Here is a 19628-nt window from a genome sequence, read left to right as displayed (position 1 = left end):
CCGGGGGAACTATCTCAGCCCCCGGGGCGGTCAAGTCAGGCGGCTTGTTCATATTATGATATTATACATAAAAACTTACCTGGACTCTAGCTAAACACTAAACTATTATATTAACACTAATAAACTATAATAAATCTGATAAAATCAAAAATTAAATTTCAGCGAAAGAAAAAACGACCAATCGATTCAACGTTTCCCGCGCTTTTTTTTCTTTTATATCTTATCCAACGTAGACTGATTATACGTTATCCATAGTATGCAAAGAGGATGTAAGTACTATGAATCAGACATTATGGGTCCGCGAGACGATCAAGTACACTTGACAAGTCTACGTGCTTGACGATTTCACTTGACGCGACTTAAAGGTGCCGTCAAGTCCACATGCCGCAGTCGTTCACCGCCCTGCGCTCAGGAAAATGGTCGTCGCAAAAATTAATAATGGTTTCCAACGCAGACAAGTCATTCCTTGCTATTACTTTAGCGGTATCTATCACAGAAAAAGAGAAAAGAAAGAGGCTATGGTGTAAGGAATGGTATAAAATGAGATATCGATTCACGCATGAACATTTGCAAAGAACTCTTCAAGCAACTGAGCCCGACGATTATAAAAATTTTCTACGAATGTGCAAGGATTCTTTTGAAACATTGTTGGAGTTGATTCGACCCAATATTGAAAAGCAAGATACCAATACGCGACAAGCTATTCCTGCCAGCCAAAGGCTCTCTATAACTCTAAGGTACTTGGTCACTGGTATGGACTTGGAAGATTTAAAGTTTACGTGTGCTGTCGCTCCTCGTACCTTGGATTTAATAATACAGGAGGCGTGTGAGGCTATAATTCAAAAGTTAAAAGAAAATATTCGGGTATGTACCTATTATGATATTGATTTATTTTCATTTATCTTAACCAAAATAATCTTAACAAAAATTAATTACTTAATGTGATGGTGAAATATGAGACAGACAAAACAGAAAACTTTTTATTGTTTTTTTTTTATTTTATCTTGTATGGCTCGGTTGTGCAACCGATTCATACCCAAAAAGTTCTCAGTTTGGTCTATAGAAGTTACTAAAAAGAATAGAATTGTTGTAAGAACTTAGCCAAAGTCTGTGATTCTTCTTCTTCAGTAGTTGGTTCTGGTATATGAAGTACGGGCTGTTCATGAGATAGACTTGGCGCTTGCATAGGTTGAGATGGCACAATTATGAGTGATTTAGCAGTACCATGCACCGGTGTCTTGCCGACTTGTGAGTGTGACTGATGTGGTGCGGGTGATTGGTATGTCAAAGTTGAGTGGTGCCCACTTGGTGATGGTGACTGGTATGTCATAGTTGAGTGGTGTAAATTTGGTGATGGCACAGGTGATGGTGACTGATGTGGTGCTGGTGACTGGTATGTCGTAGTTGAGTGGAGTGCATTTGGTGATGGCACAAGTGATGGTGACTGATGTGGTGCGGGTGACTGGTGTGTCAAAGTTGAGTGGTGCCCACTTGGTGATGGTGATTGGTATGTCATAATTGAGTGGTGTAAATTTAGTGATGGCACAGGTGATGGTGACTGATGTGGTGCGGGTGACTGGTGTGTCAAAGTTGAGTGGTGCCCACTTGGTGATGGTGACTGGTATGTCGTAGTTGAGTGGTATTTATTTGGTGATGGCACCGGTGATGGTGACTGATGTGATGCGGGTGACTGGTATGAATATGTGTATGTGGGTGAGCTAGCAGGCAAGATGTGAATTCCGTTTCTTGACAGTGATCCCATTTCGGCTTCGAACAAAATTCATCGTTTTTTGAAATGATAGATCTAGATCTATCAGGTCTTGCTATGATGTGTTTTTGCTTTTCTTTGGTTTTGGCATCTCTTTTTGATAATTGGATAACCGGGAAGCCTGTAAAAAATAAACCAATGTTTGTCCTATTCACAGGTACCGAGAACGACCGAGGACTGGAAAAAAGTAGCCAAAGAGTTCGAGAGACGATGGAACTTTCCTAACTGTATAGGTGTTGTTGATGGCAAGCACATCGAAATAGAAAAACCTTCAAATTCTGTATCTTACTATTTTAACTATAAAAAGACATTTAGTATTGTTCTTATGGCTATTGTAAACGCCAATTATCAATTTATGATGGTTGATGTTGGTGCAAATGGGCGGATGTCAGATGGTGGAACTTTGAAAAATACAAAGTTTTGGCAATTGTTTTCTGAAAGTGAAAACAAACTTAATATTCCAGAGCCATGTGAGTTACTAGAAAGCGATAAAAAGTTTCCGTTTGTACTGGTAGGTGACGAAGCTTTCCAACTGACTCCAAACTTCATGAAGCCATACAACAAAGCCGTCTTGACAGACGAAAGACGGATTTTCAACTATAGATTGTCAAGAGCCAGGAGAGTGGTTGAAAATGCTTTTGACATCCTGTCTTGGCGATTCAAAATATTTAAAAAAGACATTGGACTGCAACCCGATAAAACGCGAAAAGTTGTTTTGGCTGCCTGTCACTTACACAACTATTTGTGTGAAAAAAATAAAAACAAATATATTCAACCAGGAGATTTTGACATAGAAGAACCAAATACCACAGTCACAAGAGGTGCGTGGAGACAAGGACGCCAATTGTTAAATATAGAGCGAGTACGAGGAAACTCGGCAAATGAGGCAAAAAGTGTGAGAGATGACTTTTGCGAGTACTTTAATGGCAACAGTCCCTTGGCAAAATAATTGCCTAATTTAGTTATTTAAAAACATAGTTAAATGTAAAATATATTTACCAATAAATTAAAACAATTTCTCTTAGATAAAAGCTACTACACAATACATTAAAGATAAATTCTAACTGGGGTAATAGAGATAAATCTTAAATATATTTATTTATCTTACTTACCGTGCAATATTTTTAATTACATATAATTTAGTTAATTAATATTACAGATATATATATATATAAAATAAATAATAAAATAAATAATAACAATTAATAAATTATCTAGAATATAACTATAAATGATAAATAAATATTAACAAATAAAATGAATATAAATCTACACATAAATAATACCTACTTAAATGTCAGATCTTCCTCTACTTTAGTATACCTATTATATTTTTAAAAAAGCGCTCTTCATCCTCTCCTCTATAAAACTAACTTGCTGTGCCCGACAGGGTCCATGATTGTTTCTATTTTATTTTACCCACCAGCCTTGTATACGATATGGAATGCAATAAAGTTATTGAGTATTGAGTATAAAATGTACCTATCTTTGTATTGTAAATAAAAAATGTTTTACCTCACTGTTTAAATTTTGGTCTGACAGAAATAACAGATCATTGTAATAGAAGAGTGTCGGTTTTGGTACATCATCGGGAGACGCGCCAGACCGTTGTGCTTGTTCAATCTTTTTTCTTTCTTTGTTAAAGTTGGTTCTTAAAGCATTAATTTTTTTCTTCAATAAATCTTCGGTGTAGGCAGGTTTATATACTCGAAGTGCTTTGACTATGCTTGATAAAGCAAGCGACCTTTTGTTTTTATCCGCATACTCCTTACTTTTGATTTTCCACAAAGCAGGATAATCTCTGTAGAGAGATATTAATAAGAAGACAAAATCACGCTCGGTAATTAGATCGGCACTTGCCGCCAAAGCCACGTCTCGGTCCGGTTCGTCGTCCGCCATCTTCGATGTTCCGGCCGCACATGAATAAAACTAGTCAAGTCGCATCAAGCGCAAGGTGGTTCAAGTGCCGTCAATCAAATTTTTTGTCAAGTATGGTCCAATCCGTACTTAACGGGACTTGTCAAGTCAACGCTGTAAACGATCAATATTCACTTCAAGCACGTAGACAACGTAGGCACGTTGTCAAGTGCACTTGATCGTCTCGCGGACCCATTATACATGAGAGATGTTCTGGAGACAGGAATCAGGATTCACCAACGACAGAGTCTGATTAAGTGACAAATGACAGTGACTGGCTGACTGTCGCAACTTGCAGGTCGTTTACGGTACACCGATTGCGGTATTTTATATTTTAATTTATATATATTTAAACATTAAATTACATACCATAAAAATAATTTATATCGGATCTACGAAATCTTCAAAATAAAATTGTTGCCGCATTGAGAGAAAAAAATTAAGATACACAGAATACAATAAAGAGATAGCAGGGACTCGAGTGGTCTGCACCGAGTCTGCATACATAATTATTTTTTATAGTTCAACGTTGCCATTCACAATGCAGTCACAAATGTCGTTATCCTTGTACGTAAAGTATGTCGGCTTATCCTTAGTTTCGGGCTTCACGATGTTCAAGCTATTTAATACATTTGTGGAAAGAAAAAGAAGAGATGCCCTTAAGGGAAAGGTAAAAATAAAATTATGAATAAGTGCTATGCATATATTTAATTTTGAAAGAAGTTAAAATTTTAATTTTTTTTTTATTTTAAAATTATTATAAGAAGTTTAAAATTTATAAAATAAATTTTTTGTTTCATGTTAGGTTGTTGTAATAACTGGGGCCAGTTCTGGTATTGGAGAAGCACTTGCCCATGTTTTTTACGAAAATGGCTCTAAAGTTGTTTTGGCTTCCAGAAGATTATCGGAATTGGAGAGAGTTAAACAAGACCTACTGGCAAAAAATGTGGTAAGCATAATTAATAGAGTAGTTGAACAAATACTAATGTTTATGGATAATGCACATTCTGATGATTGACAAAGCTGTTAAAGTATACACCTACTAAGGTGTACTACCTAGGTTTTATTCCTGCATTATCCATAAGTTTGGTATGTAAATTAAATAAAGTTTGAACAAGTTACTATGTTTTTTTTAGCAGACCTCAGTGGCCCTTCCATTATTCTTATTATGACTGTATTTATTAAATTATAATATAAGAGGTGAACATAATAAAATACAGATATTACTTTATTCAAGATTAAGACAATCGAGATAATTAATTAAAAAATTAAAATAGCATTGAACACAAAGTAAAAACACTCTAAAAATCTTTACAATATAGTATAGTTTACAATAATTGCTATATAATATTTATATCGTCAGAACAAACATAAATACCTTCCTAGCCTAACCAATTTAGATGAAATTATGAATGTATCTTGATATATATGAAGTAGCTTTGCCATAGAAATAGGAATATATTTATTTACCATAGGGAGTGACAATACCATAACATGAGGCTATAATATAGAGTCCTACTTATTAACTTTTCTGTTCAGGGAAACTGATGTGATTTTCTCACTCATGCAGTGTTCTGTCAATGTGTATTAAAAGATTGCTTATAATTAGGATGATTTGAGTGAATGTATCTGAAAGCTATTGAAACAAGCTATAAGACAATGCAAATAAACCATCTTATAAACAAAATAAGGCTCAGGATTTGGTGTGGGAATAGTATGCCATATGGAACTCTCGGTTTTGGTGTATCTGAAAAATCTAGTGCCCTGGGTCACTGCTGATTTCGGGAGGTTAACAGACTTGTGTCTTTAATTATAGACTTATTACTAATTTATGACATCTTTCCTTTGATGAATTAGTGGACATCAACATTCATCCAAGAATGTTGTATTACAAACAGCTTATTTATTAACCAACTTCAAAAAGGAGGAGGTTATCAATTACATAGGTATTTTTCTTATGTATGTACACCGATTACTGTGAGACTTATGATCCGATTTACGTAATTCATATTTAGTTCGAAGTGGAATAGATGCCATTTGGTCCCATAAAAATTTTATATAGTTTGGCCCAGTAGTTTTCATTTTATGAACAGTTTTTATGAAATTTTTTGTCTAAGGTAAGGGTTTCCATAAGAGGTGTAGTATATTAAATTTTTAGTTATTTGATATGTTTCAGTTTTTGAAGTTGTTGTTTTAAACATATCTAGTTTTTTTTCCTTTACAATTGACAGTACAAAATATAATATAGTCATATCAAAAGTATTGTGGTGCTTCAAATACATTCATGCAACAGCATAGCAAAGTGGCAAAGATATTTATTCTATATTCCTACCGGGCAATGAATTTTTATCACATAATAATATGCAAACTCTAATAATTACAGATGACAGCTTGAATATTATTAGTTGATACCCCAAAAAAGTGCTGCTCAAGTTAAATATTAAAAGTGACAGTTATTACAATTACACAAATAAAATTTTAAAACAAAATTTATGAACAATGAGGGAACTGTCGCGTTCCTCCACTGAGCCAACCGCTCGAGTGATGTATCATTGATAAATCTAGTATGTCTTGTTAGTCTCTCAGGTTGTGTCTTCATCTACAGGATCTACTTTACAGTTGATAACCTGTTGAACCCTAATATTTGCATATATATTAAGAAATTGGCTTAGACATCGCTCTTTCAGGTCTAAATATTTTTTTACTCTTTAGTTAGTTTCACACATAGTTGAAAACAAAAAACAAGGCATATAAGATTTATCAACCATATGTCACTCGAACTGTTAGCTAAGTGGTAATAGCGCTCGCACTGAACGAGAGGTTGCGGGTTCGAGTCCCGCATCGTTCATAAATTTTGTTTTAAAATTTTATTTGTTTTAAATTAAAATTAAAACATTTTTAAATTTGTTTTCAGAATGGTCCTACTGTAGAGCCTGTGGTTGTAGAATTGGATTTGTCTAATTTAAATGAACTGGATGCCTTTGTTGAAAGAGTTCACAATTTATGTGGACAGGTAGACATACTTGTAAATAATGGTGGTGTGTCACACCGTGGGTCAATATTGCATACTAAAATGGATGTGTATGAGAAAATTATGAGAATTAATTATTTTGGATCTGTGGGTCTTTCAAAAGGTTTGATTATCCTCAATTTGAAACCTAGATACATTCTGGTTGTTTATTTTTGAAGTTATAGTTGTTTAGGCGCGTTATGAAAAAATGATGAGAGTAAAATTTAATGATGCGCGCTCATCACTGTAAGTTGTAACACAAAAGTAACAGTTTGAAGTTTGTTCCTAAAATTTGCTGATGTTTGCGTAATTCGTAAATTTTTTTGGTTGCAAAGGGTTCAAGCCCATACAGCCGCATACATTATTTAATAATTAATTGTTAAAGCCAACTTTGCAAGATTACAAATTTGTTCTTTCTAAAACCGTAGAATAGCATGAGGAATAAATAATTTTAATGATTTTTGCTTCGTTAAGCCAAAGAAGTATAACTTCTTGCGCACATACATAAGTACACACATACTTTTTTTATTCTGAGAGGAATCTAAACATCTGGTTTGCTTCCAATACTTACCAACTGGGTCTTGCACCTAAATAGTAGTCTATTGGAGTAATAACAATAATTTTTTTTACAACTATATTAACATAAATTTTAATATAGGTACTTAACTAAACAGATAAAATAAATTTGCAAACATTAAACATAAACATTACAATCTTCAATACTTATACATAATCATATGCTAATATGAAACTGGTAGTAATATAAGACTGGTAGTAAAAACCACCAATTTCAAAATGTTGTTGATAAAATTTATTTTTAAATTTTTACTTACCTTGTTTTAATTATATAGTAATATCTGGACGACCGAGCCTTGCTCGGATTTTTATGAAGTTACAAAAAAAAACTAATAGCACATCTGGATTCCGGATCACCCAATGTCCCATCTGAACTATTATAGTATTGTATATGGTGGCGATAGCAGTTTCTCATTAAAACACGGATAAAACTTAAAATCGTTGGAGCCGTTTCCGAGATTCAGATTATATATATATATATTTATATACAAGAATAGCTCGCTTAAAGATATAAGATATCTAAGACATGTTGAAGTTGGTAATATTTTTGTAAAAAGCCTTATATATTACAATGTTAAGTTTAAGTAACTTATATGGCAATTGATTAGGTATTAAAAATTGTAAAGTCCACACAAAAGAAGTGCTATCAGGTTATCTTTTTTTTCTTGGTAGTAAGGGACGTGATGAGCAGGACATTCAGCTGATGGTTATTGGTACGCCCTGCCCATTACAATGTAGTGCCGCTCAGGACTCTTGAATACATACCTACATACATACATAAAATCACGCCTCTTTCCCGTAGGGGTAGGCAGAGACCACTTCTTTCCACTTGCTACGATCCTTACATACTTCTTTCGCTTCGTCCACTCTCATTATTCCTTTCATACATGCTCTCCGGTTTAGGGTACTCTTCACCTGGCCTTTTTTCAAGACGTCCCTGATTTGATCTTGAAACGTCCGCCTAGGTCTACCCCTTCCAACACTTTCATTCACACTGGCCTTATACACTTTCTTCGTCAATCGTTCTTCATTCATTCTCTCGACATGTCCAAACCATCTCCGCATACCTTTCTCAATTTTTGTCACAACATCTTCTTTCAGACCACAACGTTTCCTTATCTCACTATTTTTTATCCTCTCACTCAGTTTAACTCCTATCATACTTCTCAACGCTCTCATCTCAACTGCATTTATTCTGCTTTCATGTTTCTTCTGCCATACCCAACTTTCACTTCCGTACATGAGTGTTGGAACCAACACTCCTTCATGCACAGCCAAACGAGCCTTATTAGATACCTTCTGACTGTTCATAAAGGAGTGCAAAGCTCCATTAACCATGTTTCCTGCATTTACTCTTCTTTCAATATCACTCTCATACTTTACATCTCTTGAAACACCCAAAAATTCTGAATAACACTACAATCGCGCTCGTCACCTTGAGACACAAGATGTTAAGCTTCATATTCTGACCCCGAAGATAGTTTTAACTAGTTTCGGGGTCTTATGTAATAAATATTGTACATTTAGTAATTTAAGTTATTTGCAGTGAGTGTAAAAGAAAATGAAATGAAGTATTATTATTTTTCTATTTTCCCACAAATTTCACTAGCTATGGCGTTCTTAACTTCCGAAACACATTATTGCTTCACACAGGAATAGGTGCGCTTGTGGTACCCATAACCTAGCCGGCATCCTGTGCAAAGGAGCCTCCCATTTGTAAACCTATAATATAGATCATAACCATTACTATATAAAGAAAAATAATTAATGCATAAAGCTACATAGAATTCAATTAAGCCCAAACATAGTCTTCTATTAATTAATGATATTTCTGTTTATCAACAGATAAGTTCAAAGTACTAATAATAATAATATTGACACACTTTTTACACAAATTATCTTGCTCCAAGTTAAGCATATATAGCCTGTGTTATGGGTTACAAGACTGATATATTTAATACAATATACTTACATAAACATACATAAATACATTTAAACATCCATGACTCGGAAACAAACATCCATATTCATCATATAAATGCTTGCACCTACCGGGATTCGAACCCGGGACCTCTAGCTTAGTAGGTAGGATCGCTAACCACTCGGCTATACAGGCTATACTAATATCAGGGACATTAAATACTATATTATAATAAATATTATTGTACAGTGGATTTCGGGTATAACATTGTAATATCATAGTTATATCTTGAAGTTTTTATAGGCAGAGGTAAAGAGATACTGATACACAGTTTTTGTACATTTATTTTATACGGTTATTCACTGTTAAAATTAACTATAAAATGTACAATGCTTACCTTCCTACTGAGCATATCTAAAAATTAGATAAACAAAAGGTAAAGTTCAACCACTGACCCGATATCTGTGGGGATGTAAACAAAAGATAAAAAACCTTTTAATAATTATGGCAACAGCGTCAGGTCACAATATTAGCATGGCATTATTATCTTTGGTTTTTAACCAGTGTGTGTTTCCATTGGTGACTTACGGTATGCAGATGTGGTCGCTAACTATGGGCCTTATCAGAAAGCTCATGGTTGCTCAGAGGGCAATGGAGAGGGCTATGCTCGGAGTTTCCCTACGAGATCGAATCAGAAATGAGATCCGTAGGAGAACCAAAATCACCGACACAGCGCAAATGATTGCGAAACTGAAGTGGCAGTGGACACATGGCCGTTGGGGCAGTAAAGTCCTTGAATGGCGACCAAGTACCGGAAGACGCAGTGTTGGTAAGCCTCCACAAGATGGACCGACCATTTAGTCAAGGTCGCCGGAATAGGTTGGATGAGGGCAGCGCAAGACCGATCGTCATGGCGATCTTTGGGGGAGACCTTTGTCCAGCAGTGGACGTCTTCCGGCTGATGATGATTATTATCTTGGTATCTTAAATTTTGTTATGATTCATTAAAACAGTCTCTATACTCGAAGTGAATGTTACATCCAAAGCCACTATAGTCACATAGGATAGTTTTTATTTCGATTTGGGACCCATAATTATTTTTATTTCCAATATTTGTTTTGTTTGGACATATTTTCTGTGAGAGTATTTTTGACGCGCGGTTTGACAGTTCTGCTGTGAAACAATTTCATTATAACAACAGGGAGCATTTTTTACGAAATAATTCTTGATGTTTTGAAATATTATTTGCAAATTCCTACAAAACAGTATTTTTTTTATTATCTACAGAACAACGTCTGTCGGGGCAGCTAGATTTCCTAAAATAACGCACAATTAAATCACGATCTTTTTTGTTGCAAATGTTACACAGATTAATTACAAATTTTTGGCTTTTGATTTCCTCCCTAAATACCACCATCAAATCTGATTATTCCATCAATGGAACCAATCTGATAGTATACCCTTTCAAATGAAGAAATAATTATCAAATTGGTCCATAAAAACCAGACATGGTAATAAACACTAGATATAGTAGTAAAAAATTTGATAAATTACCACTCTATATTGATTGATTACTAGTGGGAGGCTACTTTGCACAGGATGCCAGCTAGATTATGGGTAACATACGGCGCCTATTTCTGCCGTGAAGCAGTAATGTGTAAACATTATTGTTTCGGTCTGATGTGCGCCGTAGCCAGTGAAATTACTGTGCAAATGAGACTTAACATCTTATGTCCCAAGGTGACGAGCGCATTTGTAGTGCCGCTCAAAATTTTCGGATTTTTCAAGAATCCTTAGCGGCAATGGGCAGGGCGTATCAATTACCACCCACTGAACGTCCAGTAGGACGTTAGTAAGTCTCACCCCTTATTTTAATAAAAAGATTGATAACCTACATTTTTAAAGTTATTACCACTTTGAACTGTGTGTGTGTGAATCACATTTAGTGATACTTCGAAGAGTATGAATGATGTAGTACGCTATTAACACCATTACCGTCTTTATAATTATTTAATTTATTGTTGGCGGTCTCATATATTTTTATTAATTTAGCAGAATTATCTTTTCATACAAATTTTATAACAATTACTTACTTCAAATGGCTTTGCAAATTTATTCCAGCTGTACTGCCAAAAATGGTTGAGAGGAAAAGCGGACAAATAGTATTTGTGAGTTCTGTACAAGGGCTTATTTCGATACCGGATCGATCTGCATATGGAGCTTCAAAACATGCTATGCAGGCCTTCGGTGATGCACTTCGCGCAGAAATGTACCAACATAATATTAGTGTCTCTGTAGTGAGCCCAGGCTTTGTGCAAACAGCAGTTTCTCTTAATGCTCTCACTGGCAGCGGTGACAACCATGGGGGTAAGGTTGTGTTAAATTAAATAATATTAATTTATAAACAAATTATTATTAGAGCATATTAATCATTTGTGCATTTAATATCAAATTCTTTTTACTTTCGGTGACCTTGGAGACTGTAAACAGCCGCGAATCCGACTCGTTCCATAGATTAAACCTCCTATTGGCAGAACGATCTCATGAGATCGGTGACCTTGAAGACCGTAGACTGCGGCGAATCCGACTCATTCCATAGTTTAAACTTCCGATTTGGTAAATGATCTCATGAGATCGGTAGACTGCGGCGAATTTAATTCTCCATAGTTTAAACCTTCGATTTTCTAAATGATCTCATGAGATCGGTGATCTTGAAGACCGTATACTGCGGCGAATACGACTCGTTCCATAGTTAAACCTCCGATTGGCTAAATGAGATATCATGAGATCGGTGACCTTGAAGACAGTCGAATGCGGCCTATCCGACTCATTCCATAGCTTAAACCTCCCATTCGCTAAATGAACTCATGAGATCGGTGACCTTGAAGACCGTAGACTGCGGCGAATCCGACTCATTCCATAGTTTAAACCTCCCATTTGCTAAATGAACTCATGAGATCGGTGACCTTGAAGACCGTAGACTGCGGCAAATTCGACTCGTTCCATAGTTTAAACGTCTGATTTGCTAAATGATCTCATGAGATCGGTAGACTGCGGCGAATTTGATTCTCCATAATTTAAACCTCCAATTTGCTAGATGATCTCGTGAGATCTTTGATCTTGACGACCGTAGACTCCGGCCAAACCGACTCGTTCCATAGTTTAAGAATATAATCATTAAAGAAGGATTTATCAATAGTCTTATGAAATTTTTTCCATCTATTAACTGGGCTAGATAAATATAGATATTTCCGTTATTCTTCTTGCAATATGTCTGTTTAATAAGAGACAAAAATAATAATGTTTATTTTTTGTTTATTTTCAGTTATGGATAAAAGCACAGCTCAAGGGTTTACAGCAGAATATACAGCAACGAAGATAATAGACATGATTGTCAACAAGGACAATGAACTAATTGTTAGTCAGTGCATACCAAGACTAGCGATTTTCTTGAGACACACAATACCATCTCTGTATTTCTGGTTGATGGCTCGAAGAGCAAACCCAACTGTTTAAATACAGAGGTTTCTGAATAAGTCCAGTTAGTTACCATATTCCTCTTACTGGATAAGGGTTGAGGAAGGTGATAATATTTTAAGGCTGCATAAATACAATATTTTATATAGGTACTAACATATCATAAACCCTCTATAATGCGTTCAAAAACCGCACATTATGACCACAATAAAAATAAGACTGTTTTGGTAGAACAAATTTCTACCAAAACATCTGTGACGATAATATTATTTTATTTTTAGACATCTCTGAAAATAAAGAAATTTGATATGAAAAGAAAAACTTTGTGCAATCTTAACACCGATCATTACTATTAAACTTAGGAGACACATACTCAAAGTTTGTTAGTCTACTTTAACGAGATACTGGCAAATCTGTGGTGTGTCTTCCACAGAAGTCACAGTAGGAAGACTAGAATAGATAGTTAAGGCGACTGTAGTTATCTGAATTACAAAGAACTATGACAGCTGCCAGGAAACTTTTAATTAACGGCATTAACATTTAATTGATGGTGGTCTTAACCAGCCTACCACAACTCTAAAAAAAGTGATTCACTGGATTGTATGAAACATGCAGTCACTGATAGATTGACAGATGACTGCTATAGTCTTGTAAAAAACGGAAATAGCCGAATACCACTTCGTTTTAAACAATTTTTCGCTTTCAAACGGATTATACTTTCCCATTGTCATACTGTAATTAGTACTACTTCAAACTTATGGTCAAATCACTGCACATACTAAACTAAATTTCAATATTTACTTAGGCAGTCTTGTCTCATCATATATACATCCTCTTTGGTCATAACAGGCGGCTCCTGAGTGCATCATGAAGGCTTATGATATGTGGTTAGATAAAGGAGTATATGTAACTGTAGATAATTAATGCCTTTCATTATATACAGTCACATAAAAAGGCATTTAAAAGGCAAAAAGCATTTATTTTTCTCAAAATTGATTCATTAGAATACTTTTTGATGTAAATTCTAATATACTTCTTTATGTGAACAAGATGTATGAGAATATATATTTAAGGTAATTGTACCTTCAATCTTCGAAACACACTCACATAATCAAGTTTTCAGATAATAAAGTAAAAGTGAATAAAATAAGTTGTTGGGCCTTGATAGATTGACATTCACAAAGATTTCCGATCAATCTGACAATCACTCAGTACATACTAACATTTTATAATATCAACTCAAATAATTTAATTAACATTAAAATGATAACATTGTATAATTATATATTATTGTTTATATGGAGCTGTTTGACTATTTGTATATAAAATATTCTGTTGATGCATATAACTCCGTTGTATGTGAAAGTAACATTTAAACAACTGACAATAATTATTTCTAAAATCAGTTCATATATTGTTTTTCAACAAATTTGGTGTATATTTTGATATGTATGACAACCCATGTAGCCCAGTGGTTAGTGACCCTGCCTACTGAGCTACAGGTATCGGGTTCGACTCCCCGTAAACATTTATATGATGAATATGGATGATTGTTTCTGAGTCATGGATGTTTTAAGTATATGTATTACATCGTTATCTTGTACCTATAATACATACTATGCCTAGATTGGGATAAGATATTCTGTGTAAAAGTTTGCCAATATAAAAAAAAAATGTATATATGTTCTTTTGTCCAAATATATAACTATAGTATCATTCATTTTGTTCACATATTGAAGTGTAGTTTTTGACTATATCTCAAAAGTACTAGAAATTTGTTATCTGAAGACTGTATTGTAAAAGAGGCTAGGTTCTAAGACAGATGTTTGACAGGTACAATGTTGCTAGATGTTCTGACTCTAAAAGGCTAGTAATATAATAATAGTACATAACATTAATGTGATTTGAACTTTGAAGGGCTGGCTGTCTGCAGAACAACCATTACCACTGAACATGTCTTAGCTAAGAACCTTTTAATATTTCTATAGCTATTAAATTTTATTGTTATGATTGGTAGCTTTTAAAAATAACTTATATTGCTCTTTTTTTATGGATGGGTAGAATAAACAATTGTATGGGCGACCTGATGGGAATTGTTCACCACATCTCATATACTCTTGCAGTACCAAAGGTATCATAGGGGTGTTACCAGCTTTTTAGGTAGCTCAAATGTAGTACTTTTTGTACAGCATTATATCCATGAATTACTTGTCAAAATGTAATGTATGTATAAATTATAAAAAGTATTTTAAATCTACAATTGATTTTCTGATTTATTCAGGACTGTGCATATCATAAAGGCAATTAGGCAGTGCCTACCTCATTATGAACCTAAATAAATATAGCACTAGTTTAGTTTAATTTGGTTCCGTTATTTTATTACTAAACTTCTATTGAACAACCACTTATAAACTTTTTCCTTACGCTATATATACTAAATACCTGTGGTTAGCAATCTTTGCTTATTCCAAAGCTCAACTGCTACTAGGTAGATCCATGGTGCCTACCTTGTTAGAAAAACTGCACACCCCTGGATTTATAAACTAAAGAGGTAGTCTAGCTGGATTAAGATATATATGTATTAAAAAATACTATTATATAAAATTGACCCCATCAATTATGTAATTTTAATAAAGTTTTTCGTACATATTTCATGGATTTAATTTGGAAAAGGGTTATTTTTGAGTAACATATAAGTATGCTGGGTCGGTAGATTATTGAAGAATTGTCAACATATTAATGTGTACATCCTCTAGTAGATAATATAGGGTAATGGTATAAAAATTTGTACGGGAATCGCTTTGTGCTGCCATATCTATGGTTAAAGTATGCATTTATGTCATAGCCAGTTACATTATCTCTGGACATGTTGTCGAATGTGAAGACATCACATTGAGGCTTTGTTATGGTGGTGAAAAACAAACATAATTAAATAACATCCTAATATTTTTATTCATAAAAATATGATTTAATTTTTCTGTATTATTGATTGACATAAAGGTGTTGTGTTATGATACTAATTATTATTATTATAATGATGAAAAACCAATGAGAGCATCTAGGTTAAGTACAAAGAGTATTTATCTTTCTGACAGTACTATTATAGCGACACAGAACAACATAAACTACATAATAATTAAAAGCAAAAGTCAAAACAGATCAATGTAACATTGAGGGTGATGGGAGGGGACATTACCTTCCAGCATGGTCCAGAGATAATGTGGCTGTGCAGTAAGGGTTTTGTTATTTTAAATTAATGTTATTTCAAAACAATAAAAAATTTCACACATACTTCATTGTTTTATTGTTATATACTTGTGACCACCTGATAATAGTCATATTATACTTATTTCACTACTAAAGAACAAACCTTCATTCACTTTAGACTAACATTTTTACAATAAACAAAGTATTTTTGTACAATATTATAAGCAACTAACTATACAACACAGTGAATTAATAATAGAAACAAATTTATACAGTTTATTATTGTACAATTACATAACTAAATTAAGACAAATAGCTGTAAGGAATCATTTACCTTACAAATGTCATCCAACTAAGAAAGCTTAAATTGAGCAAATTAATAATCATTTTACTTAAACATATTATATAATCTCCATAAACAAATAGCAGCTGCAGTAATAGAGATTGTGCTATGTAAAACAATTTTTCGTCTGTTATCTGTGCGTACAAGTACAACAGGTGAAGCGGACGTAAGGTCGCTTAATATTGGCAGGGTTGACAGGTGACGGTGGTTTTTTTCTTCTTGGTATTTACAGCAAGGATCCCATTGCCATGATAGTGTATAGCAGCCAGCGCAAAGTACAGAAACTAATCCAAATGGGGTACATGCTATAGAACTCCAACCAATTCCTGTAATAAGTCAAATTTATTTTTATTTTCCATACCATAACAATAAACAAGCAAGCCTTTTCCAATGTCGTTTAAAACATATTATAAAGCAACTTTTATTACTTCCCTTCATTGAGTGGATATAACTTGCTTTAGGAGTGATCATTAAAACAATGAGATGTTGTGTATGCCTAGTTTGGCCATTAGTTCTGTTACAATAAAAAATTGTATTTGTTCTTTTACGACAATATAATCTTTATAAAACTTAAGTGTTGTGTATTTACTTATTGAAGTCTCAGCAAGATTAAAAAATAGGATTATATTTGTAAAGTCTATCTGGTCTATGGATTTACAATCTATTTCCATGGGAAATTTAGACACTGCTTGTTCTAGAGATCTTAAGCAACTGTTGGAGCAGGCCATAACTTATAAAACTGACCATAATTTCTAGTTCAAGACTAGGTCAGTCTTCAACAGAGTTTGTGTTGGTAAATCAATTAGTAATAGGTACAAACATATGATTAAAAGTGCCTTAAAATTAACAAGGACATTTGTGCAAGGCAATCGCTGCAATTCTGTTTTCTTCATTTCATTAACCTCGAAAAAAAAATTTAAATGGCAGGCATTGATCAAAGACACATTCCAATTTGAATAAATAAACATAATATTAGATGTTTTTAATTTATAACAATATTTTTACATATCATGGCAATTGGTGAGGCAGCTGCCCAATGACGTTCACAACACCAGGATCAAGAGATGAGGTGCTCGCCTTTAAGTTGGGAGTATTTGCTGCTGTGTGAGGCAAGAAGTTGCTAGCAAACACTCAATAATACCAGATGTCAACATGATGCGAGTCAAATGTCTCATTTTGCTATGTCAGGTGATGGAATTCCAATGCTGGTATCAATCCGAAAAAACTCTGAGCATTCTCCATGATATATTCAGATAGAACCCATATCCTAAAACAACACTAAATAATCAAGCCAATAAGAGATTACTTGAGTGTCAATGATTCAAATTACTCTTCGTTGGATACTCAATTTGGATTGTCTCACCTTACTGAGTACACCAAGCTTTATAGAGGAAAGTTTGGCCTTCACTACTAAGTGACCAAGGAACTGTTTGTTGCTCAATATATCATATATATTTATGGCCAGACTATATTCACACAGCACTCATAGTTATATGTTCTCTGCTCACATTAATTGAAGAGTTTGTAAGACTAGTTTCATAACAAAAATGTAATATATATAACAACTATACCTTTTGTTTCAGGAAAAAATTAACATGAATATAATTGCATGTACTTATTTATTCGGTATCACAAAACATTGTTTATAATTATTTATACACAAGGCTATTATATCTGTTAGAATATTATGTACACGGAATTATTATTACATCACTGGCTACAAACTTTAGCAGCAATAAAATAGTAATATTATTATCCTATTCAATAATGAACGTACCTGCAGTAATACCTAATATTCCACTGTAAACAGACACTTTATGTAAGAGGTTTCCCACATAGATCCATCTTGCAGTCTCTTCACCTAATGGTTCGGGCTCAATTACGATAACACTGACTCCAGCCTCAAGTGCTCTTTCCAATTCCAATTCAAATTTAATGTGGGCATTTTCACTATCATATACTTCTCTTATTATAGCAACGCTAGACGGTTTAAGATTACTGCAAAACAAGAATTTGTTTAAAATCATAATAATTCCTTTAGAAAATTTATAATAACATCTATCAACAATACCATGTTTTAGTGAGCAAATTTATAAGAAAAAGATTCTAGAGACCGAATTATTAAATATAATTTTTGAATAAAAATAAACTTTTCATTATTTACTAACCTGTCACTTTCATCACCCGCCATCTTTCAGTAATGTAACCATAAATAATAATAGAGCTTGATCCATTGATAAAGTACTACTATTTTTTAATCAAATCCATAGTCCGACTATGGATGTGTGTCAACTTAAACCACAGAATAGGGATGCTAGAAAATGAATAGTGAAATAGAATGGCAGATTACCATGATGACTCATGACATGAATAGAAGGAATTTCATGAATTCGTTACATGAAAAATTAATACCTAATTTGAATAAACCCAGTGTCATAGTAATGAATAAAAATAATGCTGGGAGAGGTTTTGCGCGGCTTCTTCTCTCTCAGAGCGCCATTTGTTTCCGAAGCCGTAGATTTATATGAAGCAGAGTACACTGTGACCTCAATGCTATTGAATTTCAAAGAAAAATACCTACCTGAAATTAAGGAATGCACAACGCAAGAATAGAGCAGTTAATAAAATACTGTATTTCAGATGTTACTCCAGATGACTGGAAAAAGTATACAGATCTGCAGAAAATAATTATAAAGAGAGGGGTATATAGGATATCAGATACTGCATTGAAACCGTTTTTAAGTAGCTCGGATAATACTTTTGATTCGTTTTTTGGAATTAAGTATTTGGAATCTAATTTTCATTACGAAAACGAATACCAAATTAATATTCATAAAATTTGCTTTATTCTTTCCTTTTTTGATTAAAAAAAAAATATTATCTACCTTTTGTTTACCTTGTCAATGATTAAAATACGTATATTACAAGTTAGGAAAACTCAGAAATAATCAAAGTATCAAAACAGTTTTCCACATAATGTTTAAGATTCATCATGGAGCAATAATGGTAAAGATCTATTTATGAGTCGGGGCTATTTCACTGCTAGTTTTGCAATCATTGTTCGGAGTTTGGCACTGTAGACATCTGCCGTTATTGTTTGACCAGATCAGAGAAAGCAGTTACCATTTTTTTTTGTTTCAACACGCGTTTCTTTCTGCAGATCAGTCAAATCATGAGACAACCATTTTTTATTTTTATTATTTTATTGATTTGAAGCAAATAAGTGTATATTGATGGTAAGGTAACGTCAAACCATGCCGCTAATTCCTGGGTAATTTGGTTCCAATCGGTTTCCACATTGTAATTCACCTGTGTGGACTTCCGCGCGGTTCGTTCGTCAAATCGAAGTTTCAATCACGAAATCGTTTATACCAAAATCGCACGGTGCGTTCATACCAGTCCCCTCTCC

At 33.9% G+C, this 19628-nt stretch overlaps 3 protein-coding genes across 3 annotated transcripts; 2 read left to right on the top strand and 1 right to left on the bottom strand.

Moving 5' to 3' along the window:
* Nucleotides 1-500: 500 nt before the first annotated feature.
* On the top strand, nucleotides 501-2807 carry LOC126965061 (putative nuclease HARBI1). The gene is made up of 2 exons (XM_050808508.1): nucleotides 501-864; nucleotides 1926-2807. The coding sequence occupies exons 1-2, from the start codon at nucleotides 541-543 to the stop codon at nucleotides 2715-2717; spliced, it is 1116 nt and encodes a 371-aa protein (XP_050664465.1). The 5' UTR covers nucleotides 501-540; the 3' UTR covers nucleotides 2718-2807.
* A 1142-nt stretch (nucleotides 2808-3949) lies between these two features.
* LOC126965078 (dehydrogenase/reductase SDR family protein 7-like) lies at nucleotides 3950-15960 on the top strand. The gene is made up of 5 exons (XM_050808531.1): nucleotides 3950-4355; nucleotides 4491-4634; nucleotides 6600-6819; nucleotides 11314-11559; nucleotides 12518-15960. The coding sequence occupies exons 1-5, from the start codon at nucleotides 4227-4229 to the stop codon at nucleotides 12706-12708; spliced, it is 930 nt and encodes a 309-aa protein (XP_050664488.1). The 5' UTR covers nucleotides 3950-4226; the 3' UTR covers nucleotides 12709-15960.
* On the bottom strand, nucleotides 15957-18533 carry LOC126965123 (transmembrane protein 11 homolog, mitochondrial). The gene is made up of 3 exons (XM_050808589.1): nucleotides 18388-18533; nucleotides 17997-18217; nucleotides 15957-16545 (listed from the first exon to the last, which is right to left on the bottom strand). Exons 1-3 carry the CDS (start codon nucleotides 18408-18410, stop codon nucleotides 16265-16267), a joined length of 525 nt encoding a protein of 174 aa, XP_050664546.1. The 5' UTR covers nucleotides 18411-18533; the 3' UTR covers nucleotides 15957-16264.
* Nucleotides 18534-19628: the final 1095 nt, after the last annotated feature.

The sequence above is a fragment of the Leptidea sinapis genome, chromosome 6 (genome assembly GCF_905404315.1).
Source record: "Leptidea sinapis chromosome 6, ilLepSina1.1, whole genome shotgun sequence".
In the NCBI taxonomy this organism is placed as follows: domain Eukaryota; kingdom Metazoa; phylum Arthropoda; class Insecta; order Lepidoptera; family Pieridae; genus Leptidea; species Leptidea sinapis.
Note: the sequence above shows the minus strand (reverse complement) of the source record. Positions and strands in the feature narration are given on the sequence as shown.

Bases quoted from the DNA above. Each gene is read 5' to 3' on its own strand.
- LOC126965061 (XM_050808508.1), top strand. From the start codon at position 541: ATGAGATATCGATTCACGCATGAACATTTGCAAAGAACTCTTCAAGCA. The intron at 865-1,925 runs GTATGTACCTAT...TCCTATTCACAG, and splicing joins AGTTAAAAGAAAATATTCGG to GTACCGAGAACGACCGAGGA.
- LOC126965078 (XM_050808531.1), top strand. From the start codon at position 4,227: ATGCAGTCACAAATGTCGTTATCCTTGTACGTAAAGTATGTCGGCTTA. The intron at 6,820-11,313 runs GTTTGATTATCC...AATTTATTCCAG, and splicing joins ATCTGTGGGTCTTTCAAAAG to CTGTACTGCCAAAAATGGTT. The intron at 11,560-12,517 runs GTAAGGTTGTGT...GTTTATTTTCAG, and splicing joins CAGCGGTGACAACCATGGGG to TTATGGATAAAAGCACAGCT.
- LOC126965123 (XM_050808589.1), bottom strand. From the start codon at position 18,410: ATGGCGGGTGATGAAAGTGACAG. The intron at 18,218-18,387 runs GTTAGTAAATAA...CTTGTTTTGCAG, and splicing joins GCGGGTGATGAAAGTGACAG to TAATCTTAAACCGTCTAGCG. The intron at 16,546-17,996 runs GTACGTTCATTA...GACTTATTACAG, and splicing joins AATATTAGGTATTACTGCAG to GAATTGGTTGGAGTTCTATA.